This window comes from Elgaria multicarinata, chromosome 5 (genome assembly GCF_023053635.1).
Source record: "Elgaria multicarinata webbii isolate HBS135686 ecotype San Diego chromosome 5, rElgMul1.1.pri, whole genome shotgun sequence".
Taxonomy (NCBI): Eukaryota; Metazoa; Chordata; class Lepidosauria; order Squamata; family Anguidae; genus Elgaria; species Elgaria multicarinata.
The window spans coordinates 131465840-131490665 of NC_086175.1; the positions used below are offsets into that span (position 1 = coordinate 131465840).

Genomic DNA, 24826 nt, shown 5'->3' on the forward strand with positions numbered 1-24826 from the left:
AGCTGCCTGCTGGGGGAGTTGGCGAGGGAGGAAAGGACCTCAGGAAACCAGGCACCAGGAGGTCTTTTCCTTCCACCCCTCTCAGTGTCACCCCCCCCTCCCGCCGATCACTGGGATCTGTGACCCGGAATGAGAAATCTCAAATCAATTAGATCCCCTTTAGATCTCTCAAATTAGATCTCTCAAATCAATTAGATCCAAATCAATTGGATCCCAATTAGATCCCCTTTGACCACCACTATTTGACCACCACGTGACCTTGAAGCGTCTGGTGGTCAATCACAAGTTTAGCCGCACACACTCTGTAGGGTAACGAGAAGGAGAATTGGAAGATCCTCTCTGTTTCTTTTCATCTGATTGGATTTGATGGAGGCAGCCAGAGGAGAGAGGGGGGGAAATCCCAATTTCTACCTGGTGGTGGTGGGAAAGGCCACAGGAAATGAAGGGCAGAAAGGAGAACAGGGACTACTTTGCCTGTACTCCCTTCCTAGAGTGACCCTATGGAAAGGAGGACGGGGCTCCTGGATCTTTAACAGTTGAATAGAAAAGAGAATTTCAGCAGATGTCATTTGAATGCATGCAGCACCTGGTGGAATTCCCTCTTCATCACAACCGTTAAAGCTGCAGGAGTGACCAGATACAAAAGAGGGCAGGACTCCTACAGCTTTAATGGTTGTGATGAAGAGGGAATTTCACCCGGTGCTGCATGCATACAAAAGACACTGGCTGAAATTCCCTTTTCAATACAACTGTTAGAGCCCCGTCCTCCTTTCCATATGGTCACCCTATCCCTTCCACCCTATCCCTGGTCCATGACAATGACTTTGATACGTAATAAAGGGACTGTACCGTGTTCTCCTATACCGTGGTCCCAGCTAACCCCCTCCTTTGAAGTTGTATACGAAGCAGTTTCTATTGGCTTCATTTGCAACTTCTCTTCGAGAGAGGGATATTTTTTATCATTGGGACAGCAGTATGGCAGGAATGGGTTAAAACTTCCCCATATTTTGTTGTTCTGATCTTGATGAAGTTCTTTCACTTGTTTTTTTCCCCAAAAAGTTAAACGCAATCACACATTTAACGTACCATGTCGTTTGGCCCACAAGTCACGATTTTTGTCAATCCGTGATTTCTCCCATTTTCGTAATAGGTGGCTCCTGAAAACACGGAGATGGCATTTCTTAAAACCATTTATCATGGTGGTATGGGTTTGGAGACAGATGTCACAATCAGGTAAGAGCACTCATCCAACTGGCCTCACCGTGGGAAGAATTTTCTATTAGTTTTCCTTCTCTTCCGACGGGAAAAATCAAATGCAGACCAGCTTCCTCTCTTGCTAGCTTTTCAGAAACACGCCACTGTTTGATGAAACGGTTATGGTCTGTTGCATTGAAACTGCCACTTTAATTTGTTACTTTATTGGTTTCTTAGTGGTGACAGTTTAACGTCTTGTCTTGTTTTAAATTCACTTTTTAAATCTTTCTTTCTTTTTTTTGCAAACCACTTGGTTTGTTTTAACGGAAATGTGGACCAATAAAAAATGACAGTGATGCTAATGATAAAATAGGTTCAGTGGGTCATTTCTAGAGTTGTGTCACATGTCTGGCCATGTCAACATGGGGAATGAAAGCAGAGCTCTCAAAGCACCCAAAATATTTCCTGCTTCCCCCCCAACCCATGCAAAGAATGCTCACCTTTAAAAACAAAAACAAAAAAAACACTCACTCATTATTCCCCAATTTTCTCTGTATTGCCGCCAGCCCCGCCCCAGTTATGGTTTCATTCTCCTTCATAGAGCAATCACAGCCAATCAGGGATCACATAGTGATGATGTCATGATGCTATGTAGCCAGTCAGAAATGGCTATGTTGTGATGTCCTTGAGAGCCAATGGTGATTTAGAGAGTAGGACATTGCATGAGTGATCCTAGCCAATCAGGAACATGAGGGCAAATGAATATAAATCACTTATGCAGGGACATTTTGAAAGAATGGATACCTTTCAGTGTTGATGTAGATGTATGGCTTAGCCCTCGTCTCTTCTTCTAGCTTCCCTTAGAGCAGTGCCTTAGAGAAGATGGCTTCTGCATGTCTCACTATTAATCCTCCTCCCACTTCAGGTGGAGGTGAACCCAAGCACATCCACTACCTTTCACACTGAGCCTAGTTTAAAGAGATGCAGAGTTCCCCTTCCTCTGTCCTCCAACCAAAAGCTTCAGCTGTCGGACCTCAGCAGCTCCAGGCTGTGGTCCAAGTGGTCCAGAAACAGGTGTGTCGTCCAAACACTGTCAGGGACTGAGTTAACAGAGCAGCACACAAAAGTGTGTGTGTGTGTGTAGAAGAGAGAGCCTGTTCAGCGGTGGTCCCCCATCTGTGAAATGCCCTTTCCTCTGAGATGCTTATCTGGCCCCTGTGTTATTCTTAAAAAGCCTGATTTTAGCGTGCTTTTAGATCTTCGCACCATTTTATTTTTGTTGCTGGTTTCATTATGGCCGCATTTGGAGGATCGCGGGGGTGAAAGAAGCCATCATGGCTTTTTCCACCCCGCCCCCACATGCTGCATGTGGCCATGATCTGCATAATTACCCATGACGCAGTGGGGGTTGCCGTGTTCTCTGAACCTGGCGTGGCGGGCTTGGCTTCTTACCCTTGCCACAACCTTTACTACAAACCTGTTTCACCATTGTCACTTGCTTTAGGCAGTTATCCCAGAGGTATTATTATTATTATTATTATTATTATTATTATTATTATTATTTATTTATTAATTTATTTATTTATATAGCACCATCAATGCACATGGTGCTGTACAGAGTAAAACAGTAAATAGCGAGACCCTGCCGCATAGGCTTACATTCTAATAAAACCATAATAAAACAATAAGGAGGGGAAGAGAAAGCAAACAGGCACAGGGTAGGGTAAACAGGCACTGGGTAGGGTAAAACTAACAGTATAAAGTCAGAACAAAATCAAGTTTTAAAAGCTTTAGGAAAAAGAAAAGTTTTTAGCTGAGCTTTAAAAGCTGCGGTTGAACTTGTAGTTCTCAAATGTTCTGGAAGAGCGTTCCAGGCGTAAGGGGCAACGGAAGAAAATGGATGAAGAGATGACTTAGAAGTAGCAATTGAGGTGGCGTTGGGCGGAGGGGAAGGGGACAGTTTCGAAATGGTGGACCTCCAGCCTCTGAGAGGAGAGGTAGCAGTAAGCAGTGGTGTAGTTGAACCGGGGCTCACAGGGACATAAGAACCTAAGAAGAGCCCTGATGCTGGATCAGACCAAGGGTCCATCTAGTCCAGCACTCTGTTTACACAGTGGCCAACCAGCCGTCAGCCAGGGACCAACGAGCAGGACATGGTGCAACAGCACCCTCCCACCCATGTTCCCCAGCAACTGGTGCACACAGGCTTACTGCCTCGAATACTGGAGATAGCACACAACCATCAGGGCTAGTAGCCATTGATAGCCTTTGTCTCCAGGAATTTATCCAACCCCCTTTTAAAGCCATCCAGATTGGTGGCCACATCACTACGTCTTGTGGACGCAGCGCTGTGCTTCCGCCAAACCCCTCAGCATTCCCTCTGAGCGACGCTGCCGTTCTTGCAGTACCCGTGGTGGGATGCCGGTGAAGGCTGGAATAGAATTTCTCCACCGACAATATATTGTTCGATGATGTAATGCAAAGTAATTTAGACCCATTCGCTTCTGATTGGAGATTAAAATAATAATAATCCTAGAACTGGTTTGTTGCTATGGACCCAACACAGCGGCTTGTATTTTTGGACTCTCTTGGGACGTGGCTATGGGGACCATCATGCTGAACGCTTGGATTTCAAAATGTACCACTACTCCGCTGTAGTGGTAAATTTTGCCCCCCCCTTTCACCCCCCGATTTTGCTGCCAGTGAACAAGGTGATGAAACGAGGGTGGAAATTTCAGCTCTCAGCCCTATGACCAATGGGTTGCCCAAGTGATGTCATGACATAGCCAAATCTGATTGGCTATGTTCTGTTGGGATGCGTTCTCATTCATTCTGTCATTCCCGACTCAGAGAGGTTCGCCATGGTGCCTCCATTGTGGTCATTTCAGCACCAGGAGAAGATATTTTAATTCTTTTCTAAGGGGGATTCTACACACCGTACTGAGGGTGCTTCCATGCGCTCCCAGTGCGTCCCCAAAGCGATCGTGTAACTTGCCTGGAGAAGAGATGAGGAAGAGGCATCCTTGCCGCTGCCGCTGCCACCCACCTACCTCCGACCCGGCCGGGTCGGAGAGCTCGGCGGAAGAACCCCGCCTTCTTCCGCTGAGCTCTCCGTCCCGGCTGGCGAGGAGGTAGGTGGGTGGTGGCGGCGGCAAGGACGCCTCTTCCTCGTCTTTTCCAGGCAAGTTACACGATCGCTTTGGGGACGCACTGGGGGCGCATGGAAGCAGCCTCGGTACGACGTGTGGAATCCCCCCTAGGCTTTTCAGTCTTAAATGCACATTTTAGCACTTTTTAAATTTGGAGCACTAGGGTTGCCGGTTTTATTTTAACTTGGTTTTCATCTTATGTTTGTTTTTGTCTTTTTATATTTTATGTTTTCTATTTTTTGTACACTGCCCAGAGGACCTTTTGTTGATGGGTGGTATGGAAATGCTGCAAATATAATTGGGAGGCTTCCCCCATGTGACTAATTCAGAACAGAGGAAGACAGTCAATGAACCGGAGTTAAAAAAAAAAGCTAAATGGGGCAGTGGTATGGGCTAGGGTGACCCTATGTAAAGGAGGACAGGGCTCCTGTATCTTTAACAGTTGCATAGAAAAGGGAATTTCAGCAGGTGTCATTTGTATACATGGAGAGCCTGGTGAAATTTCCTCTTCATCACAACAGTTAAAGCTGCAGGTGCCCTGCGTTCTTTTAAATCTGGTCACTCTAGTATAGCTCCTGCACTCCTTAAATTCCCCTTTCTATGCAACTGTTAAAGATACAGGAGCCCTGTCCTCCTTTTCATATGGTCAACCTAGGATGGGCTACATTTCATTTCCCCTAAACTGGGCCTAGAGAGCCTGTGGCACAACTCCAGATGTTCCCAACATGTAATCCCAAGCTTGACACGAGAAGTTATTATTTATTTATTTATTTATTTATTTATATAGCACCATCAATGTACATGGTGCTGTACAGAGTAAAACAGTAAATAGCAAGACCCTGCCGCATAGGCTTACATTCTATTAATTACATTCTAAGTTCTGTTCCTGTTTCGGCAGCCTCGACGGCGTGCCGTTCCTCATGCACGACAGGACTTTGAAACGGACCACCAACATTGACGAAGTGTTTCCCGAATTCGTGGACCAAGAGGCCGCCTTTTTCCCGTGGGCGCAACTGGAGAAGCTGAACGCCGGGAAATGGTTCTTCAAGGTACCATTGTTTGGAACTTGATAAGTCGCCTTTGACTTTGGAGATAGATTGCTTCTGCCTGATTCATTTTCCCCCCCCGGTGATTTTTTATTTTTATTTTTTAGAAAAGGCCGTTCTTTGGTATGCCCCCACTCAAACGTGAGGATAGAATATTGGCAAGGAGCCAGAAAATTTTCAAGTTCGTTGATTTTGTGACGCTTGCTAACAAGGAGAACAAATACATTATCTTTGACCTTTACCGCCCTCCAAAGAATCACCCTTACAGAGACAGTTATATCGAAAGAGTCTTAGAAGTGCTTCTAAATGACTCACCGATTCGACAAGATTTGGTATGAGCTGACCCTTATCTTGAACACGCTCCTTTTCATTTCTGGTTTTGCTTTGAGAATGGTGGGTGTGGGCTGAGTATCACACTTTTATTTTCTAAACACTGTTCACAGGTGGTTTCATTTCATCAATGTACATTGATGGTGCTATATAAATAAATAAATAAATAAATAAATAATAATAATTCTATAGCTGGATTCACACAAATGTAGCATTAAGCAAATCTGTCAATTCTGGTTTCTCATTTTTCCAATTTTATGTTCAATTTTATTTATTTATTTATTTATTTATTACATTTCTATACTACCCAATACCCGGAGCTCTCTGGGCGGTTCACAAAAATTAAAAACATTCAAAGTATAAAACAACAGTATAAAACCATAATATAAAATACAGTATAAAAGCTCAACCAGATAAAAACAGCAGCAATGCAAAATTACAAATTTAAAACTCCCAAGTTAAAATTTATTTATAGACTGTTAAAATGCTGGGAGAATAAAAAGGTCTTCACCTGGTATCTAAAAGCATATAATGTAGGTGCCAAGTGAACCTCCTTAGGGAGTTCATTCCACAGCTGGGGTGCCACAGCAGAGAAGGCCCTTCTTCTGATAGCCACCCGCCTCACTTTCTTTGGCAGGGGCTCGCGGAGAAGGAGCCCTGAGGATGACCTTAGGGTCCAGGCAGGTACATACGGGAAGAGGCGTTTCTTCAGATAGCCTGGCCCCAAGCCGTTTAGGGCTTTAAATGTTAGTACCAGCACTTTGAATCAGGCCCGGACCTGGACTGGCAGCCAATGAAGCTGGAAAAGGTGATGTGGTCTCGTCGGCCAGTCCCTGTTAGTAAACGTGCTGCCCTGTTTTGTACCAGTTGAAGTTTCCGGACCGTTTTCAAAGGCAGCCCCACGTATAACGCATTGCAGTAATCCAAACGAGAGGTTATCAGAGCATGGATCACTGTAGCTAGGCTATCTCTGTCCAGATAAGGGCATAGTTGGTATATCAGCCTAAGCTGATAAAAGGTGCTCTTTGCCCCTGAGTTCACCTGTGCCTCAAGTGACAGTTCTGGATCCAAGAGCACCCCCAAACTACGGACCCGATCCTTTAGGGAGAGTGCAACCCCGTCCAGGACAGGGCAAACATCACCTCGCCATTTCAATTTCAATTCATCTTACATTTTGAAAATGTCCCCAGTTTCAATTTGGCTTGTCCACAAATGTTTGCATGAAAATTCATAAGAAGTTTTGCGCACGCTTATCTTCATTCATCCCGTTTTTGCCTAATATATACATTTTTTCAAGCAGTTTCCCCAAATACATGCATTTTTGTATGCATTTTTTGATGGGAAAACTCCAATGCAAAATTTGGAAAAGTGTGAATTTGAAAGCATAACGTATCTACAAGTTCGCATTAAAATGTGAACTAAACGAATTCCTTTCTCATCCCTACATATGAGTGCATACTGCTTGATTGCTCAGCAATTCGTGATTGTCAGCTGGATATGTGAGTAGTCTCCCTGGAAAATTATTGGGCTGATCTTCAAGCTCTGTCATTTGTAATTGGCTCATTCACACAAAGGGCTGCTTGATATCTTTGCAAATGCAAAAATTGTTATCTTTGCAATTGGACCCGAACAGTGTTCCAGCCCTGTTCTTGGCTCAAATAAAGAAAAGAAAAAAAGTCTCAACAATATGCATTTCAACATACGTATTTTGAGAGGAAATGTGTTGAGAAATGCAAATTTCGATACAAAATGCATTTAAAATATAGAGATTTTAATATTTATTTTAAACCTCACCTTTCTGCTAAAAATGACATGTAAGGTAGCTAACAATAAAAGACAGGTTAAAACCCAGAGAGGTTCGCTCGGCACCTACATTGTTTTCTTTCCGTCGCCAGCTGAAGACCTGTTTATTTTCTCAGTATTTTAACACCTAGGAAAGGAAAGGAACCTCTCGTGCAAGCACTGAGTCATTACTGACTCTTGGAGGGACTCCAGCTTTCGCTGACGTTTTCTTGGCAGGCCTTATAGCGGGGTGGTTTGCCGTTGCCTTCCCCGGCCGTGATTCCCTTTCCCCCAGCTAACTGGGTACTCATTTTACCGACCTCGGAAGGATGGAAGGCTGAGTCAACCCGAGCCGGCTGCCTGAAACCAGCTTCCGCTGGGATCGAACTCAGGCCATGGGGAGAGTTTCAGCTGCAGAAATTGCTGCTTTACCGCTCTGCGCCACACGAGGCTCCTATTTTAACACCTAATTTAACTTAAATTTAAACCTTTCTGTTTTAATCTCATATTTTAACCTATATTGATTTTTGCTGTGTGGTTTTATTCTGGTTGTGCTTTTTATATTGTATTTCGTATGCGTGTTTTAAATTTGTGGGTCGCTTTTATGCTCTTCGTGGTTTTTGATTTTTGTGAACCGCCCAGAGAGATTCAGTTATTGGGTGGTATAAAATTGTAATTAATTAATTAATTAATTAATTAATTAAACGAAATCTTAATTAAAACTAACTTAAACACAATTAAAAACACAGCAATAAAAATAATTGAGAGCACCCAGCCAATTAAAAAACCTTTTAGCAACAGACTGGCTTACATGCTCAAAGCCTGCCTGAATACGAGCGTCTATGCTTGTTGGCAGAAGGACAACAGAGATGGCACCAACCTAGCCTCCTTCGACAGGGAGTTCCAGAGCCTGGGAGCAGCCACCAAGAAGGCCCCGTCTTGCGTTCCCATCAGGCTCATCTCCAGTGGCACATTCCAATTTCCTTGGAGAGCTCACATCTAGGGTAAAGATTGAAGGGTTTTTGGTTTTTTTTCAGATTAGTGCAGAAATAGGCTAACAAGTGAACACATCTTGAAAACGTTTTCGAGAAGGGCAGAGTGAAGGTATTTTAACTAAAATATTGTTCTTTTGCAAATCACAGGTTCTGTGGCTGCCGGGTCCGTATAGATATTTTGTTCATTCCAAAGCGCCCGGATTCCAGCAGGTCTCATCCAGCGCAGATTATCTTGAGAGCTTGAAGTTTTGGAACATTGTGAAAATCAACGTGGACTACCGAACAGTAGCTAGTCTAGACATTCGGTAGGTTGCTTGACTGGGCCAAGTTGACTCCCACCCTCTTCCCTGGCAAAAGAGAACAGAGCAGAAAATGCTCTCTTGATTTCTGAAGCCAATGTTTTGGTGGCAGTTTTCAGCGGGACACATTAAATTTTCTAAAGAGGAACCCGTGTGCTTGCTTGAAAGGACATACGAAGAAGCTAACATCACAACGAACCTCTGGGTGGTCAGCGAGCCCTGGTTATTTTCCCTGGTCTGGTGCTATGGAGTTCATTCTGTAACCACCAATTCTGTGCACTCCCTGAATAAACTCAAGAAACCATTCTTCCTCATGGTAAGTAGAGAGAACACTTTGGGCTTCTCTACATGAAGTAAAAATCCTGCAGCCTTAGCAGGGTTTTGTTTCCTGGAGTCTTTGCGGGTTTACCTTGGGACACAGTCGATGTGCTTTTCCTGCTTTGTTTTTCCCGGTTCATTTGTGGGTACGTTCCGTGTACATCATGTACATGTTCCATGGACATCAGGAAAAACTTCCTGACTGTTAGAGCAGTACGACAATGGAATCAGTGACCTAGGGAGGTGGTGGGCTCTCCCACACTAGAGGCAGCTGGACAACCATCTGTCAGGGATGCTTTAGGGTGGATTCCTGCATTGAGCAGGGGGTTGGACTCGATGGCCTTGTAGGCCCCTTCCAACTCTGCTATTCTGTGATTCTATTTCATTACACAGCCAGCAGATGGCGGTGCAGGATTTCTACAATACCATGGGATTCTTAAATTACACCAGCTCTTGATGGTGTTTTTTGGCTGTTGTTTTTTTAAAGACTGCATTTTTGGTGACTTATAAAATGGCGGTATAAACCGAAAAATCGCTGAGAGAGGCCCCAGAGGTTGACGACATTGCGAAAAGGCCCTGAGAAATTCCGTGAGCGAACAATCATGAGTGCACGATAAATGCCTCGTGTAAAAAATAACCTTCCATGTATAGGGATGTTTCCATAGGGGTGAATGGCTGTCCAGAGGTTTTTTTTCATAGGCAGCAGAAGCAAAGCTGCACATTGATGGTGCTATATAAATAAATAAATAAATAAATAAATAAATAAATAATAATAATAATAATAACTCTTCCTGTGTTCATTGTGGGTGGGATTTGTCATTTATTATTTATTTATTTAAAAAAATTCTTGGCCAATTTCAGGGCAGAAACCCTCCCAAGGCAGCTTACAACAACACATAAAAGCAGTTTAAAACACTAAAAGCAATAAATGCACAGTAAAATAATGTAAACAATAAAATTTAAAACAAGAAAAGCTAACAATAAAAACAATAAAACCATCAAGAACAGGAAGGGTAATAGCAGCAAAACAGTACTCATCATGAGAAGGGCACTGTCAGCCTGCAAGGATGGTGTATGGCAGACCTCCGATGGGAGTTTGTTCCACAGGTGTGGGGCCATTGCTGAGAAGGCCCTCTCCTGGGTGGTCACGTCCCATGACATTTAGATGTCTACCAAGAATGGCAGAGAATCCTGGGAATTTGACAGCACTAATGTAAAGAAGAGTGTTCTATTTAAGCTTCACACAAGAAGGCATTGCAAGCTCCAAGAAAACTTTACTTGGAGTGAATAACATATGAAGAAGAAGAAGAAGAAGAAGAGGAGGAGGAGGAGGAGGAGGAGGAGGAGGAGGAGGAGGAGGAGGAGGGAGGCTGGTGTGTGTTCGGAGCTCAGTTACAGAAACCACATTACAGTAGCGCCTGTTAAAAAATAAATGTATCGTATCAGATATTTTCAGGCATCACACCATTCTTGTCACAACATTGACAATTTCACATCATTTCCTTTATCTTGGAAACGTAAGACCATATGAAGAGCCCTGCTGGATCAGACCAAGGGTCCATCTAGTCCAGTATTCTGTTCACCAGCTGTGGCCAACCAGCTATCAACCAGAAACTCACAAGCAGGACAAGGGTGCAACAGCACACTCCCGTCCATGTTCCCCAGTAAGCCTGGTGCATGCAGGCTTACTGCCTTGGATATTGGAGGTAGCACATAGCCATCAGGGCTAGTTTATCCAACCCCCTTTTAAAGCCATCCAAATTGGTGGCCATCACTACGTCCTGCGGTAGCGAATTCCACAGTTTAATTCTACCCGCCGTGAAGAAGTCCTTCCTTTTATCTGTCCTGAATCTCCCACCAGTCAGCTTCATGGGATGACCCCATTGGGTTGTAATATTTTGAGAGAAGGTGACAAATGTCTCCCTTTGGGTGAACATTCTGTAGAAAAGCATGGTGGAGTCTGTAGTGAGATTCTGCAGCCAGGGTAGAAGACATAGATATGTGTGCTCAAGAGTTTAGTGTTCTAGAATTGCCTGGACTCCTTGCTTGACTTTTTATGTTAGCTAACACAACACAACTTCTTTCATGACTTGAATTTTGGACTGCACAAATCAACACACGAGGAGACCACATCACAACACTGGACTATTTAATCAATTACATTTCCGTACCACCCCAAAGACGAGGCTCTCTGGGAAATTCACTACCTTTCTGGGCGGTTGACAACAACTCAGCCAACTTCTTCCGCGCACACAGACTTTCCCCTTTGCGCTCCCTCTCTCTCTCTCTGGGCTCCATCACACCTATTTTTTCCCCTCTGGTTTGTCTCCAGCCATAGCTAGACCTAAGGTTTATCCCTGGATCGTCCAGGGGTCAAACCTGTTCATCTAGGTGACACACAGGGGATCCAGTGCTCAGGCAGCGGTGAACCCTGGATGATCCCAGGATAAACCTTAGGTCTAGCTGTGCCCTCCGTGGGTTTTTTTTACCTCCGTTTCATAAGCGCGTCAAGGGCTCCCATCACACACGGTCCCTTCCACGTGGGTTTTCGCTTGTTTGCTCTTCCACTCCACCCCACCCCTTCTCCTTCCTCCTCCAGCTCATTGGTTGTGGTACTCTGATGGGCGTGGTCTCTTTACCTCCCCCTGGCTTTGTTATCTAGCGATTACTTTTAAGGTTTCATCTTGGCTCCATTCCTGCGGGCAATGAGGCGTGTGTGGGTGTGTGTAGCACTAAAAAGTCCATTCAACTAACTAGCAAGTGCCTACGATGACAGGGCCCCAACGAAAGAAAAAAAAAAACGAGAGGGGGAAATAATCCAGACTTTCCCCGCACCAAAATAAAACGCAACAAGTGGGGGAAGGAGCGAGATGAGTACAGGACAGGGACGGCGTCGTGTGAGTTTCGCGCTACAAAACTACATACCAGGCATGGCGAGTGTGTGATAAATCGCTGGTGTGATGGAGTCCTCTGTATCCACTCTCTGCTTGTAGCCTCTCTCTTTCTCTCTCTCAACTCCTTGCCTTGCTGGAGCGTGTTCAGAGGAGGGTAATGAGGATGATCAGGGGTCTGGAAACAAAGCCCTTTGAGGAGAGACTGAAAGAACTGGGCCTGTTTAGCCTGGAGAAGAGAAGATTTAGGGGAGACATGAGAGCATTCTTCAAATACTTGGAAAGTTGTCACACAGACAGGGCCGGTGCTACCGTAGAGGCCACTCAGGCGGCCACCTAGAGCGCCAATCTAAGAGGGGCGCCGCACAGCACTCATGCGCGTTGTTGGCTGTGAGCCGGCCCGGCCCGAGGATTCAACTGGGCCTGGGCGGGCGATATGGTGCCCCGTGCCAGCCCAGCTGAAGTGAAGCCAGGGACGCTGGGGCGGCGGCTCCACATTCGGACTTCCGCCTGGAAGCCGCCCTCCCAGAGCTGCTCTAGCTGCCCGGAAGCCGCCCTCCCAGAGCCGGGAGGCCACAGCCACCAGAAGAAGAAAAAGCATGTAGCAAGCTCGACCCTGGCCCAAGCCAGCCTCTGCCTTACTCCCGAGGAAAGGGCACCAGGTCGCCTCGCCTCTCTCCTCAAACAGGCTGCGATGTCCAGGCAGGCAGGCAGGCAAGCGGGACTCCCTCTCCCTTCCCCCAGGAAAGCTAGAGACTTGTGGACTACTCGCAAGGCAAACTCTCCTGCTTCCCGATCCTGCGCGCGTGGATCAACCAGGCTTGCATCCGAGAAAGCGTTGCACCGGGAGGCAGCAGTGCGGCCCAATCCACCTATGCCTCCTTACTCGGAAGCCTTATTCCTCAGACATCAGGAGCCTGGATGGTTCCAGCAGCCTGAGCAAATGGTTGGCCCGTGCCCTTGTATCAAACAGATCGGGGCCAGATCGACACAGCGCACTGAAGGAGACTGTGTAGATCCTGTCCTAAGAGGCGGAGGAGGAGGCAGTTGGGGAATCCGGCTGCGTCCTTGCTGCCGCCACCGCCCACCTCCCCGCCGGCCTCCTGCTGCCGGTGAAAGAGCCACTCGGCGGAAGAAGGCAGGGCGGAGAGCGGAAGAAGCTCTCCTACCCGGGTGGCTCTTTCGGCGGCAGCAGGAGGCCGGCGGGGAGGTGGGCAGTGGCGGCGGCAAGGACGCGGCCGGATTCCCCAGCCGCCTCCTCCTCCGCCTCTTCCAGCAGGATCTACACAGTCGCTTTCGGGGCGCACTGCAGGCGCATGCAAGCACCTTCAGTGCGCTGTGTAGATCCGCTCCAGGTTCTCCTTCTGGTCATAAGTCCTCTGTGGTGTTGCCCTACTGTTTCGCCTTCGGGAATGATGCCAATTTGTTTGCTGTTCTGTTACAGACACCCCAGGAGTACCGGACTATGTGGATCTTAACAGACGTGGTGTCGATCATCTTAATCTGTGCCATCTTTGGCTTTTACTGGTAATCTCCACCATGGTGAACATTTTGTGGTTCGAACCTTGATATCCGCTTCTGGAGTTGGTGGGCTCCAGGATGGGGCTGAGCAGTGGTCAAAGGCCTTCTGGGGACATCCCCAACCACCTCTCTGGATTGTAGCCTGTCTTTCCACATTCATCTAAAGTGGCCTAGAGGCCAAGGGTTAAGTTACCATGAATCATCTACCAGGTAATGTGCAGTTTGACATGAGAGAAGTCCCAGGTTCAAATCCTCTCTTCAAGCGGGCCTTGGGTAAGCAGTTCTTTCTCAGCCCCATGAGAACGTAAGGAGAGCTCTCCTGGATTGCACCAAGGGTCCATCTAGACCAGCATTCTGTTCACACAGCGGCCAACCAGCTGCCCACAGGAAACGCACAAGCAGGACATGAGTACAACAGCACCCTCCCGCCCATGTTCCTGAGCTGCTGGTGTACGAAGGCATACTGCCTCTGATACTGGAGGGAGCACGTAGCCATCTGGACTAATAGCCATTGATAGCCTTCTCCTCCAGGAATTTATCCAACCCCCTTTTAATTAGCCATTCAAAATGGCGCCCATCATTACAACTTGTAACAAATTCCATAGTTTAAAATGCGTGGAGTGATGAAGTCCTCTTTCCTGTTATCTGTCTTGAAACGCCGACCTATCAGCTTCATGGGATGACCCTACTGGGTTATACTATAATGAGAGGGAGAAAAATGTCTTCCTATCCACTTTCTCCACACCATGCGTAATTTTTTATGCCTCTACCGTGTCTTCCCGGGCTCACCTTTTCTCAAAGCTTAAACAGTCCGAGATGTGACTTTTCTTCATAGGCGAGTTGTTCCAGCCCCCTTGATCATTTTAGTTGTCCTCATCTACAATACGGAAATAATCATACTAACCTTACAGGGCTATCGCAAGGGTTACTGAAATAGTGGCCTGGTTCAGTAGGGTGACCGTATGAAAAGGAGGACAGGGCTCCTGTATCTTTAACAATTGTACAGAAAAGGGAATTGCAGCAGGTGTCATTTGTACACCTGCAGCACCTGGTGAAATTTACTCTTCATCACAGCAGTTAAAGCTGCAGGGGCTATACAAGAGTGACCAGATACAAAAGAGGGCAGGGCTCCTGCAGCTTTAACTGTGGTTTGGAAGAGGGAATTTCTAAAAACTGCAGGAGCCCTGTCCTCTTTATCTAGAGTGTCCAGATGCAAAAGAGGGCAGGGTTCCTGCAGCTTGAACTGTTGTGATGAAGAGGGAATTTCACCAGGTGCTGCAGGCATACAAATAACACCCGCTGAAATTCCCTTTTCTGTACAACTGTTAAAGATACAGGAGCCCTGTCCTCCTTTCATATGGTTACCCTAGGTTCAGACAACACGCTAAACCATGCTGCTTAATCACAAAATGGTTAAGGGAATGCATTAAGGTTAATGCATTCCCTTAACCATTTTGTGGCGAACCCTGATTGGTCACCATCTGCCCAGATGGGGTTGGGGAGGGGTGCTTCTCTGGCACGGGGAGAAGCCCCCAAAGGTAAAAACAAGCAAACAAAAGAACCAGGGATGCGAGGAGGTGCAGGTGCCCCAGTGCACAGGAACGGAACCTCCAGGGCCGGTGCCAGGCTATTTTGCGCCCTAGGCAAGGGGAGCTACTTTCACCTCACCCCACCCCCCCAAAAAAATGCCAACTTTGATTTTTAAGAACAGATGTTTCCTGGAAAAAATAAGAAGCACAAAACTTGAAACTGCTAAATTTATTTCAAAGTGCAAGAAATACGTCATGCCAATTATAGCAAACAAATTGGAAAGGACTGTCTAGGGGTCTAAAATGCATTATTTAATAGGAATATCACCTTCAAATCATCCCCCCAACTCACATGCGTGCACACGCACACACTCAGCATCCCTCACTCCAAACAAACACACGCATGAACACATGCATTCACTCAAAGACCCCCTGCGCCCCATTCACCCAGACATTCTCTCTCTCTCTTCCAGGCGCGTTCCAGAAGTCCGAACGTGGAGCCGCCCCACCCCCACCCCAGCGTCCCTGGCTTCGCTTCGGCTGGGTGGGCGCAGGGCACCATCTTGCCCGCCCAGGCCCAGCTGAATCCTTGGGCTGGGCGTCTCACAGCCAACGCACATGAGTGCTGCGCTGTGCCCTGCGCCCCTCTTAGCTTGGCGCTCTAGGCAGCCACCTGAGTGGCCTCTATGATAGCACCGGCCCTGGGAACCTCCTCCAAAGAAAAAGAAAAAACAAAACAAAAATATATAAAACTGAGCCACGAGGAGGCATAGGTGTGCCTCCTCCAAAGAAAAGGCAAAGAAAAAACCCTGGGAGCCTAAGAGGCGTGGTGCACGGGCCCTCCTCCTCCTCCTCTGCAAACCCCCACACTTGCACCTTCGTGTGGGGTTAACGCGAAGGAGTGCAAATGCAAGGGTTTGGGGGCTCACGGCACCAATGCACCCTCTTTTGTATCCGGTCAAAAGGGCAGGGCTCCTGCAGCTTTAAGTGTTGTGATGAAGAGGGAATTTCACCAGGTGCTGCATGCAGACAAATGCCACCTGCTGAAACTCCCCTTTCGAGTCAAGTGTTAAAGATACAGCAGCCCTGTCCTCCTTTCCGTATGGCCACCCTACCACTCTGGGCGATGAGCAGTCATGTGGCAAGCTACAGGACAAGGTGGGAGGAAGGGAGCCCTGGGTGGTGTGTGCAGAAGCTGGACCACGCTGCCCGAGGGGGCGTAGGGTAAGGGTCTTCTACAGGTGGGGAGACAGCAGAGAGTTGTGGGCTCTGGCAGGTCAGTGGCAGGTCAGTGGCTCTGGCAGGTGAGCTGCCTCCACTGTCTGGTTCCAGCCAGCCAGCCGTGCAATTTTCTTGGATGCATCCAGTTGCAAGGAGCTCACGTGCAGGACAATTCCCTTTTCCTTCCAACTGTCCACTTTTCTGTGTTTTTTTTCTGGCTGACACTCGGCATTCTGTGGCTTCTGGAAGCTCCTGAGCATGTTTTTTACCGGATTGGGCTGTTATTTGACAGTCCTGTGAGACAGGCCAGTGTTATTCTCATCCCCGTGTTGCAAATGGAGGCCTGGAAGGGGTGGGGCAAGGGTAGCCTCAAACTTGAGTGTGTTGGGAATATTGCATCCTCGTCTGCGAGTTACTGGAAGGGGGCAATGTTGCAGTTAGTTCGTGAGAATTTTGACCCCAGCTAGGATCTCTATAAGAGCCTCGTGTGGCGCAGAGCGGTAAAGCAGCAGTTTCTGCAGCTGAAACTCTCCCCACAGCCTGAGTTCGATCCCAGTGGAAGCTGGTTTCAGGCAGCCAGCTCGGGTCGACTCAGCCTTCCATCCTCCCGAGGTCGGTAAAATGAGTACCCAGCTAGCTGGGGGAAAGGGAATCACGGCCGGGGAAGGCAACGGCAAACCACCCCGCTATAAGGCCTGCCAAGAAAACGTCAGTGAAATCTGGCGTCCCTCCAAGAGTCAGTAATGACTCAGTGCTTGCACGAGAGGTTCCTTTCCTTTCCTAGGATCTCTATAGCCAACAAGGTGGTTTCTTCCTTTTGCTCCTCCCCTTCCTTCTCTCCCTTTCTCTGACTGTCTGCATAACGGGACAGAAAAAAGACCGAACAAATTCTCTGAAACTCTATGCTGTACCTGCATTTTTATGAAAGAGCATTTGCCAGCAAAGCGGTTTTATTACCTACATTGAAGAAGGGTTTGATCTCCTTTTATTAAGATAGCCTTGGGTGCATGTGGGACTGGTAAAGGCTCGTTTGCCGTTTTTTGTTTTTCATCTGCTAATTGCTTTTGTAACGGGGAGGTATCATTACTAAATAATCTCATCAGATTGATCGTGAAGAATGAAATTATTATTATTATTATTATTATTTCCAGGTGGAAGGGTGCAGGCAGGGCCTGCTGCAAAGAGCAGAGCAGCATGAAACACAAGAGCGGCTCATACAACAAAATTGAAACAGGTGAGCTGTACCTTCTCTGGGGCTGTGCCCTCCGCTAAGGTACATAGGGAGAGGCCAGGTCAGTGTCTTTGTCTGTCAGGCACTGGTTCAGCACATCCACCGCCTCACCTGTTGAAGATGAGCTGTGTGTCATCAACGTACTGATGGCAACGCACTCCAAAACTCCGGATGACCGCACTCAGCGGTTTCATGTAAATGTTAGAATGGGGGACAAGACTGATCCCTGTGGAACCCCATACTGGAGAATCCACAGGGCCGAGCAATGTCCCCCAAGTACCACCTTCTGGAGCCGAACCAGGTAGGAGCGGAACCACTAACTCAGCCAGTCATCCCAGAAGGATGCCATGGTCAATGATATCGAAAGCCGCTGAGAGGTCGAGGAGAATCAACAGAGTCACACTCCCTCTGTCTTTCTCCCGACAGAGGTCACCATACAGGGCGACCAAGGCTGCTTCCGTGCCAAAACCAGGCCTGAAACCCGATTGAAATGGAGCCAGATAATCAGTCAGCCAAGAGTGTCTGGAGCTGGCCTGCCACCACCCACTCAAGAACCTTGCCCAGGAATGGAACATTTGCCACCGGCCTGTAGTTATTAAGATTTTCCGGGTCCAGGGAAGATTTCTTCAGGAGTGGTCTCCCTACCGCCTCTTTCAGACGGCCCGGGACCACTCCCTCTCACAGAGAGGCATTAATCATTTCCTTGGCCCAGCTGGCCGTTCCATCCCTGTTAGCTTTAATTACCCAAGAGGGGCAAGGATCCAATACGAAGGTGGTTGCACGAACCTGTCCAAGCACCTTGTCAACATCCTCACGCTGTACCAACTGAAATTCATTCAAGAAAACTGAACAAGGCTGTGCTCTGGATACCTCACTAGATTCACCCGCTATAACACTGGAGTCTAAGTCCTGGCGGATGCCAAAGATTTTATTCCGGAAGCGCCTAGCAAATTCATTACAGCGGGCCTCAGATGGTTCTCAGACCTGGTACACCTTCCAACCCAAGAAATTCTAGCCTCGGTGGGCAGAGTCGGGCTGGGCCCTGAAGATACTTCGCTGAGATGCCGTTCAGTGGCTCTTTGCATGAGGCAGCTTCACACAGATTGAACAGCTCCTGACACAAACAAGGGAATGTTTACCACCTTCTTGTCCTGCCAGGCAGCTTTCTAGATGCTTCAGGCTGACTGGGGCTGCAAGTGGTGATAGAAGAGAAGGCTGAGTGAGGGGGAGAGACATGATAGCACTCTTCAAATTCTTGAAAGGTTGTCACACAGAGGAGGGCCAGGATCTCTTCTAGATCATCTCAAAGTGCAGGACACAAAATAACGAGCTGAAATTACAGGAAGCCAGATTCCGGCTGGACATCAGGAAAAACTTCCTGACCGTTAGAGCAGCACGACAATGGAACTAATTACCTAGGGAGGTTGTGAGCTCTCCCACACTAGAGGCCTTCAAGAGGCAGCTGGACAGCCATCTGTCAGGGATGCTTTAATGTGGATTCCTGCATGGAGCAGGGGGTTGGACTCGATCTTATATTTATTTATTTATTTAGAGTATTTTTATCCTGCACCTCCGCCAAAAGGCTCTCGGAGCGGCTTACAATGTATCAATAAAGAAGACAGTCCCTACCCTCAGGCTTACATTCTAAACAAAAAAGACATGACACACAAGGAAAAGTGGATGGGGAGGGAAGAGGGAGAAAATAAAAAGAAATGAAGGAGACTGTTTAGGCTGGTGGGAAGGCCCTGCTCCGTCCTCTCATCTCCCAATGGAGGGGCAAACCAACAGCTCCTTCTTCCCCACAAGGTGAAGATGGCAGTTAGCCCTGGGTGTGTGTGTGTGTGTGTGTGTCCAACTGAAGCAGGCTCTGATGGTCCCTGCTCCAGTCTCCTCCTAGGCTCCTCCCAACTCTTTTCTATGATTCTATAAGTTCTAGACTAAATGGACCTGGGTCAACACCCTTTGCATATTAAGTTAAGAATGTGCATGGACCAAATATCATGACTGGACACTCTGTGTGAATTGCACTTGTATACCGCAAAAGCCAGGCCCTGTATTAGTACATATGTTTTCACTATGTCCTGATTATCTTTTTAATGTAGGCTTGATGTAGTCCCCCAGCTACATGAACAAGCCACAGTGAGACTCATGCATTCCCTCTCCCATCTCCTCCTCTTTCACACACGAGATTAGAAGCTTTACACTTCCAATTTTAAACGAAACCTGGTGCCTTGCGATGCCCGAAGTTTGGAGAACTGTGGTTTGTTTAAATTATGGTTACTGGGAAGAAGCCAGGATCAAACCATGGTTTCAAATCCTAGCTTGTTCTCAAAGCACAGTTTAAATTAGGGTTGGTCAATTGTGGTATCTCATTCTTCCAATCTTGAATTCAGCCCATCCAAAACGTTAAGGTTTTTGTTTTAAAGATTTGCATGAAAATTTGTATGCATTTTTGTGGGTAATTTTGCAAGCAATTTCCCTATCATAATGCATTTTTTAATTTTTATTCATTTTCAATAATATATGCATTTTTTGCATGCTCTTAACATGTACATTTTTGTACACATTTTTTTAACTGGGGAATTCCACTGCGAAATTTGGAGAAGTGTGAATTTTGAAGGATAGCTGAATTTCAGTTCGTGCATCCGTTTAAATTCACAACATTTTGCGAAATCCACCCACCCACCCCCAGCCAATCCCTAGAAGATTTAATTTGTGACAAAACATATTTGTGCATCTCTCTTCTGGGGAGGTGCCAACTTTGTCCTCTGTACCTCATTCTGGATCCACAAGACGTTTCATCCTTGTATCTTTTCAGAACTTAATAGGATGCCAACCGTGGCTTAAGAGGCTACCACTGGTACACCAGCTGTTCAGCGTAGACAGCCATTTTGTCGACTAGACGGAAGATTCTTTGTCATCCGTGAGCTTGGCCACTTGCAGCAATGACTGAAATTGATCAGAGAAGTTGGACACTGCTTGGATTTTCACGGCTACTTTAAGCAGAAGATTAAAAAAAACCCGTCTCCCTCCTTTCTTCCCTGATTTAAGAGGCAGGGAGCCTCGTCCGTCCCCCTTTTTAGCAAAGGACAATGCAGGTGGCTTTTATCTGGGTATTTCCCATCCGTGTATACAAGTGACATTGGCCTGGTGTTTGGAATCCGCTTGAAAAAACCCACAACAATTCACTTCCAGAAATATAGAGACTCCATTCATAGGACTCTTGCCAGGAAGAGATTTTGGGAAGGGGTTCTTAGTTCTGCTGGCAGCCCCATGTGAGTCTGACGGTCCCTAAGCCGGTGGGGTTTACTGGTGGACTGTGCCTTAAGAGGGAAGACTGCAGTGACTTGGTGAAAAGAAGCCTGAAGATGACCCTTTTCCATGTATGGAATATCTCCAGCAACCTCAGCCTTTTTTTTTTTAAGTTGTATTTAAAGATGAGTTTTAAAGATTTGTTTGTAAGAAAAATGTATGGAAAAAGTAAAGTCCATCCACGAAAGACATGGTTTGCGAGCGTTGCTATGAGGCAGCACAGGCTGCATTGTTAACCAGTCAGTGTCAGGCCTGAGCTGTAGGCAGCCATCAAGTGGGATCTGGAGCCAGGGCTCACAGGCACAACCCTATGTGTATTTATTCAGAAAAAAAGGCCTTCAACTCCCAGCATGCCCCAGCCAGCACAGCTGTCTAATCCAGAATCCTGTATCCCACAACACCCATGGGAAGCCTGCAAGCACAGGAGGACAATTCCCACATGTTTCTATGATTCCTTTGGGCCCAGGGGTGGGCATAGCCTATAGGGAGGGATGATGGGAGTTGTAGGCCCAAACATCTGGAGGGCAACAAGTTGTCCATCCCTGCTTTAGGGAGATGCTCCAGGCTGTAAATCTGGTGGCATCTCAGTACAAGGGTCAGCTATGCACCACTGAGTTATGGTTCTCTCTTTGAGATGGGGCAGGAAAATACTATTAGTAGATGAAGAAATGTCCTGCTTGGGAGCTTCGGTTGGCTACAGCCTTTGGTCTAATCCAGCAAAACTGCTCTTACGTTGTCCAGCAAAACCGCCCAGAGAGCTTCGGCTATTGGGCGGTATAAAAATGTAATAAATAAATAAAACAAATAAATAAATTTTGAGCTTGATTACACGAGGGGTGGCTGAACAATTCTCATCTTACGCCCCACGCCAACTCCATTCCATGTAGGCCAGCGTCTCTGCCAGCCCTTGCAAATTTGGCAAAGAAGCTCAACCGTATAATAATGTCCTAGGTCTCCCATACACTTGTAGAACAATATTTACTTTCGCTCTCTCTTTCCACCCCCACCCCCAAATGTTCTGCTTTAATTGGAATGTTCCACAATGTCAGCCGTTCCGTATCACAGCTTATGTATGAACATGACAAACACATCCAGCACACAAAATGCCACACATAGGCTGGACCTCCCCCACTCCTCTCCCAAAATGGCTTCTAAAACAGGAAAGAACGCAAACGTCAATTTATGTGGTAACACACCTGTTGGGATGTGTGCTGACCCTGCACGCTGTATGGCATGAGTCAAGCGGCACAAATGTGATAATGTTGAAAACAGTACCGGATTGACTCCATCGTTGTCATTCAACATGGCAAGAAGGAGTCCTGCAAGTAGCTAGAAGTTACTGCAGAAGACAAACATCCCAGTATGAAAGTCTGGTGTGTGTGTGTGTGTGTGTCTTACAGTATCCCAGAGGCCTAATGAAAAGAAAAGACCTGGATTTGAAAACCAAACATCCTAGGAATAATCTCCTTAGGCTACTAAATCCATTCTTGTGCAATTTTATTCATTGCGATTGGGCTTTTCAATAAGAAACTCCAACGGATCATGTCCTTCAACTGTAGTAGGACTTCTCTGAAACACACTGCTCAATCCTCAGACTATAAACTGTGAGATGTTGTCCAGCAGGCCATGGTTAAGAGGTACAGAAAGTTGCTTTGGGTGTTGAATGACAATTTTGCACTCCAAGTTCAAAATGTGACTAAATTTCTGGATTCAAACTTGTCTCGTTGAATGGCAATTCTTTTCTTTTTGAATTTCCCTTCTGAAATCAGTCTGCGAAGGATGCTTTTGAAAAAGTGTGACCTTGTGGGAATCTACACTGGTGTTATTCTAACGTTTTGAATGGGTTACTGTGACGCATCGTGTCACGTGACCCTGGGTCTCCCACGTTGTAAATGAGTCGTACTTACAGGTTCTGTTTCTTAGTTCCAGCGTGGCTATAGATTCATGTGCCTCCTTATACCGGTAATTCTCTCGCAACCCAGAACTGCTGAGTTTGCTCCGCCCACTTCCTGTTCTCCTTCCTTCGCCCTGTTTGCTATCTTATCTGCTACAGCAGATAAATCACACCAGCCTTATACTGTGCAATCACTGACAATTGTATGCAAAGGACTCAGAAGTTTTCCACCTTAGAATCTGCTTTTATTGTGAAGTACTCCCATGCATCCTGCCTTAAAATTTGAATCAAATTGGGTCATCGGTTGATTTTTTATGATTTTTTTTAAAAAAATTTCCCCCCTCTTTGAAAAGGAGCTGTAGCTCCCTGCAGGAAAATTAACAAGGGTCCTGACCCGACCCGACCCAGCTTAGCTTCAGCAAAGTGGTTGGCTCCTGTGCGTTCAGGCAATTCCCTGGGACTTGTGGTAAGATGTTTTGGGAGGGAGTGAGTTTGTGTGTGCTTATGACTTGCCCTGCACTGCTGGCTAGGAATGAGGCAGGCAGTGGGTGGAGCAAACCCAGCAACGAAAGGATTTACCAATGTGCCCTGCAGTAACGTTACAGCTACAGAGAACCGATACAGAGAACCACGTTAGAAAGGGACACTAGCAACGTTATAAGACTCGTGTAGATCCAGCCCTTAAATCCTCCTCCTTCTTCTCCTCCTCTTCCTCCTCCTCCTTTGAATTTTAAGGTGCAAATGCTAACTATCAACTTACAATACTTTTTACACCTTCTCCTCTGACCCTCCTAAAACTCATAGCATCCATAACTGGTAATTCAAATTGGATGAACTTATATTTACATATTTTTTTTGCCAATTCAAATGAGAAGACTTTTGCATAGCTCCCCCCATCACCCTCTGGCAAAATTCCATTCAATGCTAGAATGGAAATTCAGCCTCCATTCTATTACCTCTATTGTTTAGTCTAGCATAATACACCATTTAGATCTCCACAGGCGATACCTGGAAGGAACCACCAGAATTTATAGCTTTCGGTTTTCGATGCTTACTTTTTGCCTCCAACTCAAGACAAGGGAACTCCAGACACAATGTTAAACATACCTATGAGATCTGGTCTTTCTACTGGATTTCCTCATGAAAGAAGAGGCAAATTTGGTCAGAAACGTTCTCCAAAGAGGTCTCTACGTCTCTACCGACTGAGAAAAGCCAGCCCACCACCACATGTTAAATAAAAGGAATACAAAACAAACCACTGTAAAACCAAGCCTCCTTAAAATAAGTCCAGCTGCACATTTCAGCTCTTTTTTTGCCCAGGTATGTTCCATCTTGTTCCATCATCACGACGCCTTTTCCTTTCTTCCTTTTGCGAAATGCGTGTCTTTCCTCCAACCTTTTATATCTAGTATTTTAAAAACGAACCAAAAAAAAAAAGTCTTCAATTTTCCTTCTCTCAGAAATGTTCAGTCCCTGAATCAAATATATTTTAATGATTTCCCCCCAGTTTCTAGCACAGGGCTGGGCCCGTAAACCTCTTTGCTGGTTCCTGCCTCTAAAGACCTTGAAAGAAGCTGAAAGCAGCCTTTTCCCCCATAGGCCTTGGCAACTCCCGCCATTTTGGTTCCACGTTAAAAACACGACACTGGAGTTTTGCTGTACCGCAGTGTGAAAGAAGAAGCGTTGAGGTTTAAATCCAGAACAAGAGAGGGGGAAAAGAAGGGGCGAGGGACGATGGAAGTCCGTTCTCACAGATAGTCATCCTCACTTGACGGGGATGTCAGGCCGCAGTCCTCAGAGTCAGAGTCTGATGGGCTTTCTGAAGGAGTCCGGCTCATCTTCCACACATGGGTGGAGAAGGTCTTTCCCCAACTGCAGGGATAACCCACGGCCCTCAGCTGACAGGGCAGTTCCAGACCCACTGGCCAGTGTTTTCTCTCAGTTCACTTGCTGCCTTTCGCGCTCCTCTGCTTACTCATCGCTGTCAGCATCTGGCTAATGTAAGAAGTCAAGAGGTCATCCATCTTGTAGCCCTGAGGGAAAAGAGGAGCGAGAAGGTGACACATTTCATCACCTTTGACAGTATCCCTCCTTCCTCCAACCCAACATGGCAT

At 46.6% G+C, this 24826-nt stretch overlaps 2 protein-coding genes across 3 annotated transcripts in view; one reads left to right on the forward strand and one right to left on the reverse strand.

The window, feature by feature from the left end:
* Positions 1 to 20420, forward strand: part of GDPD4 (glycerophosphodiester phosphodiesterase domain containing 4) — a 38999-nt gene extending 18579 nt beyond the window's left edge. Inside the window, exons 8-15 of one of the 2 annotated variants that reach the window (XM_063127253.1) lie at positions 1151 to 1233; positions 5242 to 5392; positions 5497 to 5721; positions 8644 to 8801; positions 8964 to 9111; positions 13449 to 13531; positions 17427 to 17509; positions 20325 to 20420. In XM_063127253.1, the coding sequence (XP_062983323.1) occupies positions 1151 to 1233; positions 5242 to 5392; positions 5497 to 5721; positions 8644 to 8801; positions 8964 to 9111; positions 13449 to 13531; positions 17427 to 17509; positions 20325 to 20353 (960 nt within the window). In that variant the 3' untranslated portion in view covers positions 20354 to 20420. The remainder of the gene's footprint in view (positions 1 to 1150; positions 1234 to 5241; positions 5393 to 5496; positions 5722 to 8643; positions 8802 to 8963; positions 9112 to 13448; positions 13532 to 17426; positions 17510 to 20324) is intronic. The other variant, XM_063127255.1, reaches the window with a different exon arrangement.
* A 2824-nt stretch (positions 20421 to 23244) lies between these two features.
* MYO7A (myosin VIIA) overlaps positions 23245 to 24826 on the reverse strand; it is a 146783-nt gene continuing 145201 nt past the window's right edge. Inside the window, exon 48 of the mRNA XM_063127222.1 lies at positions 23245 to 24745. Coding sequence (XP_062983292.1) covers positions 24656 to 24745 — 90 coding nt within the window. The 3' untranslated portion in view covers positions 23245 to 24655. The remainder of the gene's footprint in view (positions 24746 to 24826) is intronic.